The sequence below is a fragment of the Ricinus communis genome, chromosome 7 (assembly GCF_019578655.1).
Source record: "Ricinus communis isolate WT05 ecotype wild-type chromosome 7, ASM1957865v1, whole genome shotgun sequence".
NCBI lineage: Eukaryota > Viridiplantae > Streptophyta > Magnoliopsida > Malpighiales > Euphorbiaceae > Ricinus > Ricinus communis.
Window position 1 is genome coordinate 25356174 of NC_063262.1, and position 10843 is coordinate 25367016.

Below are 10843 nucleotides of genomic sequence, written 5' to 3' on the forward strand. Positions count from 1 at the left end.
TTTATATTAAGAGTTATTTATGTGATAGTATTTGGTGGAGATAAGGTTACTTATAGTCTTACCTATTATATACACTTATATTGTATATATTTATCTCTAGGGAGACTTACTTAGAGAATGACTCTTCTCTATATAATTTTTACAAACCTAGCTCAATAAAAAGGAAGAAAGATTTCTACTATCTGCTCTCTACATCTGTTCACTATTATTTTCTCTACAGTTTTTCCACAAATACTTTAGTTTAGTTTTTATTACTCTTTTTAAAATCTAAAGAGCTTTTCAAGAAGTGAAGAGTGAGGACCAATCATCTTCCTACTTGAAAAAATTATGGATTAGGAGCTTTTACTTTATTGTTTTATGTCTTTCTATTTAATACCATGATCATTGGGTTAAATATGTTATGCTAGTTTTTATAAGTGTTTAGTTTAACCTTTTTACTTATTTACGAATCTTGTTATTTATTTATTTAATAAGTAATTTCTTTATCTTCATATCTTTATTAGTTTCAGTTATTATTATTAGTTAACCATCATATTAATTTAATGATAATAATTATTATGAAAATATTTAGGTTGAATGTATTAGAGAAGCCATTTTTACTTCAATCTATGTTGGTAAAAGAAACGCTAGTTGCATCATTAGCTTGAGCAATTAAAGAAAAAGGCACATCATTATCTCATTGATTATATCTAGGTCTAAAGTAAAATAAGGAGATTACTAAGTAAATGACTAGGCTAAATACTGTATTTAACATATAGTTTTCATACATCACATCATTACATATTTACTTTATAGTTTATTTAATTTACTTTATGAATATATTCTCTCAAAAAATACTGGTTTATAATGTTTAGATTTACTTTTATTGTTTTGTGTTGATTATTAGTTTTTATAATAAATAACCTCATAGTTTCTTAAGAGATCGATCTCAAGATAAATTTACCGCTTTGCTATAAAAATGGTTCGGGCACTTATGAGTACTAACTTAGACACATCAGATACCATTATGCTTTTAACGAGCTCAAGCTCGGGTTGATTTAATATGGCAAATTAAGCTCATTTTAAATTTATTAAGACTGCGAATAGTTTGAGTTTTATTCATGAATAGCTCATTTATTATATTAACGAATTAAATTCGAATTCGACTCGTTAAATAGTTATAAAATAAAAAAAAATTCAAGTTCAAACTTATTAAATATTTTTTAATTTTAATTATTACATATTATATATTAATATTATATTATATAATATATATAATTTTAAATTTAAGAATAAAATTAATACAAAATTAGTCGAGTAAATAAATAAACATATAAACGAGCACTTAAATAAGTCTGCTTTCTATTTATAAGTTTTATAAAAGAATTAAACTTGAAGTCTAGCTTATGAGCTTGATCATGAGCCGGCAAATAAGTAGATTTACAAACTAATAAATTAAATGTTATCAAATTGTAATTGGATTCGATAAAATTACTGAACTAGAAACAAAACTCAAATTCAATTCGATTGATTTAAAGCTTTTTAAGAGAGTCGAGCAGAAGAAGTTTATTTTTACAATAAAATAACTCTTCAATCCCCTGAGGCAATTGAAGCTAAAGAATTGTAGTTGGATCTATAATTTTCAGCACAACTAAGAGGCCTATAAAAGAAAATCTTCAATCTAATCGAGAAAAGAAGAAACCAAAAAACTAAACTGCTAAAAATATTAAATAAAAGAAAGAAAGACAACAAAACCTAAATAAATGGAGAAAAGGAGAGTGGCTGCTGCCGTCCATATTAAGAGAAAGAAGAAGTACCGGCGGCAGCTATGAAAAGAAGGAAGAAGAAGAAGAAGAAAGAGTCAAAGGTATTTCTTATTGTTTTATTTGCGAGAAAATATAAAAATAGAAAAAAGTAAGAAAAGAATTTTGTACCGTCACCCATCTCAATCAAACAAAAGAAATTAGTAAACTAAAGTAAAATCTTTGTAATAGTTTAAACTATTTAGGAAAATTACGGTGAATATATCTACAACATTTATGGGTCCTTCATAAATAATAAAAAGATGTGCAGCAATTATAAATTAAGAATTTGATAAAATAGAAAACAAATTTCATCTTCAGAAATCCGATTTTAATCAAGCCCTAACTACATTAATTGTACTTAAATTAATATTAGATAATTACAGTGGGTGATAATATTATTATTTCCTCTTGCTATTAAAAAGAAAAAATAGATTAGAAAAACCATGCTGTGACGAGTGCGGTTCCTTATTATGAAATGGAACAGAAACCATACTTCTGTCGGTGCTTTGAGATAATTGGTTGGAGTAGATAAAGAAGATAATAGAAAAGGAGAATGCAGCGGGAAGAAAATTAGTGAGTTGATGTTTAGATGTGATTGATTGATTAATTTAGCTAATGACCAAATTAAAATTGATTAACTTTCAAATTAGGAACTCTGAATTTACTTTCACAATCCGATTTGTTTTTCAGGCCATTAATTATTATATATAATTGACTCGATGCCTTTAAAAAATAGTATCATTTAAAAAGGAAAAGAAAATCAAGATTATTGTACACCTATGAAGCCATGGAGGAAAGAAGAAGGGCACGTTACCATCTCCAAAATTATGCTGCATGACACATGTCCTTCTAATAAAGCCACGTGTAAGAAGAATAAAATTAGTCTAGAATCTGTCACATACAAACAAAACTATTTCTTTCTATCAGTCCCAAGTTAAATGGACGCTTACATTAGCTACGCTACACACTAATTATTTATTTATTTTAGACTACACACTGCCTATACACAGAGAGAGAGGGTGTTGATGAGTTGATCCCAAGCGTCATGCCAGCTGTTAAGGCCATGGATTCCGTGTCTGCTTACATGTGGGTCCCTTCACTCTTCACTCCTCTGCTTTCCGGTTCAAAATAATTATTATTACAACTATAACTATTATGCAATTAAAAATATGTTTATGTAAATTCTTTTAATGCTTTTAGACCAATGTGGTGTGTAGTTCTATCTTTATACCAATTACGTCCTGTGGATGCATTTTGAAATTAGCCATACGAAATTAAGCTGTTTATATGTTAAATATATTTGCATCACTTGAGTCTGCGAATTCATAATTGTACAATTTTAATTTAATATCTCTTGATAATTCCTCTAAAATCTTTTCAATTTAATTGTAAATGGGAATTAACAATAGAAATATCTTAGAATTAGTCAAATTGTAACTCTGGCATTCTAATGTTTTTGAACTTATTAAGAACCCTGCTCATGTACCAAAATAAGAAAGAACCATAGAATTTTTATCCAATATTACATGCCACAATCTTTTGTCCTTTTATACCCAACTTAATGAACTCTCACCATTCCATTTCTATTTATAATTTATAATTTGTAATTTTGTACCTATTTTTAGTTAATACTTTCGAATTGAAATTGTGTTGACCTATGTAGTAGTTTGTTTGTGTCTACTTCATAAAACTACCAACACTAGTAGCAGAAATAAATATAAATATTACATGTACAAAATCAAGAAAATCAAGAAAGGAGAGAGGGAGAGAGAGAGAGAATGAAACAGAGCACTACTCTCTTTCTCATTCTCATTCTCTGTTTCACCATTCTCGGCCACCGCAACTCCAACTTCAACTTCAAACATTGATAAAACGCAGAACCCATTTTGTCGTTCTTTTTCTCTCTTTTGTCCCTTCCATTTCTCTCGCTACTTTTCTATTCCATGGCCAAGACCGGTGTCTTTGATTCTGATCCTGTTGTCATGTCAAAAGCAACAGAATTAAAGAAAGAACTGCAAAAGTTTGTTAAATCCATTGTTGATGATGATGATTACCGTATAGAAACAATTGATCAAGCTAAAGAAACGCTATGTGCTTTAAGAGATTTAAAGATAAAGAAGAGATCTTTATCTCTTAAGTTGAGAGAAACCGTGTCGTGTCCTGATGAGTTTAAGTGTCCTTTATCTAAAGAATTGATGAAAGATCCTGTTATTTTGGCTACTGGGCAGGTTGGTTTTCTTGTATTCGAGTGTTCTAATTTGGTCCTTTTTTCTTTGTTTGGTTACTGAGGAAAATGCTGGTGAAGTGTAATTTGTGTTTTCTTGTTTGAATTTTGTCAGTTTTTGGAGTTTTGGGTAGCCAAATAGTTTTAACTTGCAAGATTTTTGATTAACTGAAGTGGATTTTTAGTCTTTTTGAATCTTGAAGTAAAAATAACGAGTAAAGGTTCAAAAATTTTCATCTGTGAAATTTTCATTTTTTAGTTTCTCAATTTTGGAGTCTTTGGCAATAGGATATAATTCAATTAACTTTGAACAATTTAGGTTAGTTGGGGTGGGTTCTTAATCTTCTATGGTCTTGAAGTAAAATGATGATTAGAAGATTCAAAATTCTTATATGTGAATTTGGGGTTCAATTAACGGTGATGATTTATCTTTGTGTTCATTCTCTATGCATGGGAATTTCTTTACTTTGGATGCCATTTAATCTTGATTTTTTTTATTTTTTTCTTTTCGTTGTGCTGTTCTCAGATTGATGTTAAGAAAATGCGGGAAATATTATGAATCTCGCTACATTAAATTCATATGCGTTCTTAGATAATTGACGTTTCTGGTCTTATAGTGAAATCTCACTTAGGATATGATGTGTGATTGAAAGTTTCAATTCCTTCTTTTCTCTATCTTTTCTCAGGAACCAAACAATGGTTAAGAATTTATTTTTATGCCTTTGGCATGTAGTCTTGGGTAGTTTAGGGTGAGTGTTTGTTATTGATGTTAATATTTATTAAGATAGGATTTGAAATGTGGTGGTTGGTCGAATTAAAGTACTGTTGATGCTTGTACTGTTTCTGGAACTGTGAGAAGTTGGCAGCGTTTGCCATTGGTGAACAATTAGGTTCTTCAGATCTTATTTATTGTTGTCTTCCTGTTTTTTATAATGGTTTTTGACGTTATAGAAGTTGGAAGATTAGATTGATGCAGCTGATTAAGATTTTTAAAGGGGTGAAAGAAATTAACAAATGGGAAGTTGTTCATTTCTATCATTCTTAAACCATTGCGGAAATTAAATTTCTGTTATGAGTGACACTATTACTACCGCTGGTAAAATTGTGGTATAATTGAGTTCTTTGTTTTATTAATTTAGTGCTGGTAATCCATAACTCTCTTGTTACTTCAAAATTTACGGAATTCATTATAGTTGTTTACTAACATTTCAATAGTGGTTCTCTTTATGTTTGTCCTGATTTTGCTGTGTCTTGTTATTTGTGCAGACTTATGATAGACCCTTTATTCAGAAATGGCTAAGAGCTGGTAATCGGACATGCCCTCTCACTCAGCAAGTCCTGTCACACACTGTTCTTACTCCGAATCACTTGATCAGGGAAATGATATCACAATGGTGCAAGAATCAGGGGCTAGAGTTGCCGGACCCTGTTCGCCAAGGTAATGGAGAAGGAATAACAGAAGCTGAACGTGATCAATTTTTATCTTTGGTTGGAAAGATGTCCTCGGAACTTCCTGAACAAAGAGCAGCTGCAAAGGAGCTCCGGAGGTTGACAAAGAGGATGCCCTCATTTCGGGCACTATTTGGTGAGTCTGTTGATGCCATTCCACAATTGCTCAATCCACTATTGGCAAGCAAGTCTGCAAGTGAGGTTCAAGCTGATCTTCAAGAAGATGTGATCACAACCCTCTTAAATCTTTCGATCCATGACAACAACAAGAAGCTTGTGGCTGAGACCCCTGCAGTCATTCCTCTTCTTATAGAAGCATTGAGGTCAGGAACCATCGATACAAGGACTAATGCAGCTGCAGCCCTTTTCACGTTATCTGCTCTTGATTCTAACAAGTCACTTATTGGGAAATCAGGTGCCTTGAAACCACTTATAGACCTTCTAGAAGAGGGACATCCTTTAGCCATGAAAGATGTTGCTTCTGCAATTTTTACCCTATGTTTTGTCCATGAAAATAAGGCGAGAGCCGTGAGGGATGGTGCAGTGAGGGTGCTTCTGAAGAAGATTATGGATGGTATGCTTGTCGACGAGTTATTGGCTATGCTTGCAATTCTTTCTAGTCATCACAAGGCTATTGAAGAAATGGGAGAGCTTGGAGCTGTTCCTTGTTTGCTTCGCATTATCAGGGAGAACAGTTGCGAACGCAACAAGGAAAATTGCATTGCCATTCTTCACACAATCTGTTCCAATGACCGAACCAAGTGGAAGACAGTAAGGGAAGAGGAGAATGCGTATGGTACAATCTCTAAACTAGCTCGAGAGGGCACTTCAAGGGCCAAGAGGAAAGCTAATGGGATTCTTGAGAAACTGAATAGGATTGTTAATCTCACGCATACAGCATGATAAAATCAGTTATGCCACCCCAATCAAGTTCAGGGAAATGTAAATTCTACATCCCTTTCCAGCATTACAAGTTGCAGCATTGCATCTCTGCCATTCTCCACCGCCTTCCTCTCTGTAAATTCTCTTCCACCAAAATTTCTATATTCAGGTTTATGAGTTAGCCGTTGTGAATAAACGTGCCATAAGCTTTGCGATAAATTTTTGTCTTTCGTTTTGTGCCATGGTCCCTTCACGTACCCTCTACAGATGTTTTGTATCTTGCCAGTATGATCAGTTTTGGCTTCTTCCCAGTTTGCTAGCATCATTTCCTGGTGTCCCCCTCACAAGGTATTATAACTTGTAAAAGATTTTTCTACCTAAATTTGTGCATAAATCCAGCTTTTGCTTGCATTTTACTTGAATCTATTACTACTAGTACTAGGATTTTGCAATAGTAATATTCATCTTCTAAGTTGTCTTTAAGCAATGTTTCCTATTGTAATAAATAGCGAGGAAGAATCCAAATCCATGAAAGAATCCAAAAAGAGAATGGTGAATTGAATTTGAATGGTGTAGAAATGGGAATTCAAATAGGAACGGGAATAATGTGCCCATATTGAATGGAGTTGCGATTTCTGGTATTGTGGTCCATTGAAGATGCGCCTACTGCCTAACCTTTTGTGGAAGTCTTCAATGGAATAGTTACCCACCAAACCCTATCTTCTTCTTAGCTAATCTATAAATAACAGAATTTTTTTTGTCCATTCCAATTGGAGATGGGCAGGCCAGCACAGTAACTCCTCCTTTGCAGGAATATTCCTTCCTTAATTAGCTAATTTGTCCAATGGCCTGCAGTTTTAAGTGCACTTTACGGAAACCCATATATTGGGATTTAATAGGAAATTATCATTACCACATAAAATAGTACAAAGATTCTATGTAATGAATTCAAAAAGTGTTGGCATTGGCAATTATGTCATGGGACTGGTTGCATCTCTCAAGTGCAGAAACATTATTATATATGGCATGGCGCCATACTAAGTGATCGAGTGACTGTTTTTTTACTGTCTAGTTATTAAAGAATAACTACGGTAACTTTAGTAATTGAGTGCTATAAGTAACGGATTATCTATGAAATTATTATATTATATTCTCCCTCCTCACCATTATATATATATATATATATATTGTACTTGTAGCAAAACAACAAATTATTCCAGTTGTCCTTATGAAAGCATGAAGGCCTAAATCAGTCTGATTTTGTATCTTCACATTAGACTTAACTCTCTCATAAATCAGGTAATTGAGATTATTTATTTCCTTGGCAATTTAGAGCCTTTGATAATGGCAATTACCAGCAGCTGCACCAATTATTAGTTATGAGAACAGAAACCCTCAAAGACACATTTATGACTTAAAAATTGGTAATTGACATTTCACATGAAACCCATCTCCCATGCATAGAGTAAATGATTACAGTTTGAAAGCTTCAATTCATTCGTTTTTAAAAAACTATGCTCAAAATCTGTATCCAACATTTTAGATCTCAAATTGAATATTTCTTTAGGACTGGTTGAATTGAAGTCTTTCTTCTTGGGTATTCTCCACATTCTCAATAACAATAATGCATTGAGAATAGGTGGAGATCGTTGCTTCTAATTTTGCCTGAAAAAAATAGAAACAAAAATAAAAATAAAAAATAGAATTAAAATTAAGTGAACCGACAATAATTGCTCATTGTTTTAGCCGTGATTTTCATGATCAAACAAATTCAATAATAGAAAGAAACGGGTCTACCATGTGAAACTGCAACTGGATATATATATATATAACTCAATCCTTCAGTATGAAAATTATCATAGAGAATTGTAAGAATTAAACTACAGTATCAAAAAAGAAGAAGAAGAAAAAGGAAAAATAATATATTTTTTTCAGAAATGAAGTTAAAACTTCTACCAATACAGAGAAACATATTTATCTAAATTAAACGGTAATAATATTTATTTTTGAGATTTTTTTATTTTTATTGTAAATATAATAATATTACTTTGTGTAGTTTATTATTTATTGGGCCTTAATAAAAAGAAATGTAAACCTTTTGCATTAATTTAAAATTATTTATAGAAAAAAAAAGGTGTCCCTTACAGGTCACTATAGATTTAATGAGCAAGGAGTGGTTGAATTGAATTTAGAATCTTTTGATTGGGATTAGAAAAGTGAAATGGCTGAATTGTGTTGTAAGTTGTAACCATGGATCGATAGAATTGACTGACACCATGACTTGACCATCAATTATTCCTAATAAATATATCCAAACTGGGTAAATGGCTCATATATCAGATATTTAAATCAATAAATGGCTGAATCAAGAATTTAATGCTTTTTTTTTCTTATTAGACAATACCTGAATTACATAGGGCCACTGATCATGCATCCCAGCTCTTCATCTATTACTAATATAGCTTTTGGAATCCAATTCTTCTTTCTTTCTCTTTTTTTTTTCTTTTTTTTTTTTAAATCTTCTAAAAGAAATCACAAAATCCATGAAAGCCTATTTAGGAGGACTATTTAAAAGAATTGCAAATTATAAAATTTTGATAAAGCTTTATGGATTTAGGGATACGGTTAGCCTCGTTTTGCTCGTATAAATATTAGTGTTTTAAATTTTATACGAATGTTAAATATTGAAGTAATTTAAAAAAATAATTTATATTTATTAAATCTATATTAAATATTTATTAACTTATACTCATTAAATATATTTTTAATATTCATTATTTAAATATTAAATATTAAATATTCATTATTTATTAAGTTAATTATTTAATTTTTGTTTACTAACTGTATAAGAACGAATTATGTTATGTTTATATTATGTATGTTCATTTGAATAAATTAGTGGTATGATTTTTATTAATGACGAATATCTATTGACAACTAATAAATATTATTCTTATAAATAATAAATATTTATATCAATCATAAAAAAATTTCAATATGCATCACAAAAATAATAAAAATTTTCATAAATAATTAATATTTTTATTTGAAAATGTTGATGAACATTATATTTTCAAACAATAGACATTGAGTACTATATAATGAACATTAATATTAACACTGATGAATAATACATGAAACAAAATGAACATGAACATTAACCGTATATTAAGTTCACAGATAATGAATATTTAAATATAAAAAAAATAATTATTATAGAACATTACATCTAATGGACATTATACATATAGAAAATAAACATTTTAATATATGCAAATGAACAAAAACATTAATATATATATGTCTAATAAAATTTTTTTGACATGTGTTACTATATTCTGACACATATAATTTTTAACTTTTCATATATACTTATTATTAACACGTAAAATTTAAGTTTATATATAAATTTGTAGTTTTTTTATATTAATTTAATAATAATTTTTATAGGCCTAATGACATAAACATTCAAATATTTCTCTTTTTGCAATTTTGCCCCATCTTTTAAATTTTTACTTAAGTGGTTGGATTTGGCTAATTGATTGCAATTATAGATAAATTAAAATCTCGGTTAAAATTGAATGCTATCTTTTTAACTCTATATACTAATCTCTTTTTACTTTACTAATATTATTTGCTTCTTAAAAAAAAGTATAAAATCACAATGAAAATGAGGAAAGAAATAATTTTACCCTTCATTCTTCTTCTTGATTCATAATTTTCACTTGTCATTTACTTTCTTATTCATCTGTAATATGATATTGATAACTCGTGTGTGATCTGTAAATTGTTGATAATGACACGTCACCCTATTTTGACCGAGATTTTAATTTGGCTATAATTGCAATCAATAAGCCAAATCATACCATTTAAGTAAAAATGAAAAAGATGAACCAAATTCGCAATTGGATATAAAGATTTGAATTTTTAATACCATTAGGTCATTTTTATATTATTATTTAATAAAATTTTAAAATATAAAAACTAACAAAAATATTAAAAATATTTAATTTATTATTATTTTTAAATATTCTAAATAATTATAAAATATTAAATGATCTATTTAATTTTATATATAAATTAAGTTTATATTATTATTTACAATTAAAATAATTATGACAAATTCATGCAACAGGTGGGTAAATGATTAGTTTTTATAAATATATTAAAAATTTATTTAAAATATTATTTTTAATATAATTAATTTTAAATTTATTTTATTATAATTTAAAAAATAAAAATATTATGTATCAAAAAATACAAATATCATAATAAAAAATTTAAAATAACGATAATAAAAAATTATTTAATATATAATTTTTAATATAATAAATTTTTATAAATTTATTTTATTATAATTTAAAAAATATTAAAGTGTTATAATTTTTTTTTAAAGTAAAGAAGCGAGAACAAAAATCTAATTATGCAATTGAAAAGAAGTAAATAACTGTTTTGCTCTCTCCCTTCCTACACACGTGTTTATAACTTTGAACAAGAATTTGTT

General features: G+C 29.2%; 1 protein-coding gene across 1 annotated transcript; it reads left to right on the plus strand.

Moving 5' to 3' along the window:
* Positions 1 to 3488: 3488 nt before the first annotated feature.
* LOC8273682 (U-box domain-containing protein 9) lies at positions 3489 to 6755 on the plus strand. The gene is made up of 2 exons (XM_002533453.4): positions 3489 to 4012; positions 5275 to 6755. Exons 1-2 carry the CDS (start codon positions 3728 to 3730, stop codon positions 6358 to 6360), a joined length of 1371 nt encoding a protein of 456 aa, XP_002533499.1. The 5' UTR covers positions 3489 to 3727; the 3' UTR covers positions 6361 to 6755.
* Positions 6756 to 10843: the final 4088 nt, after the last annotated feature.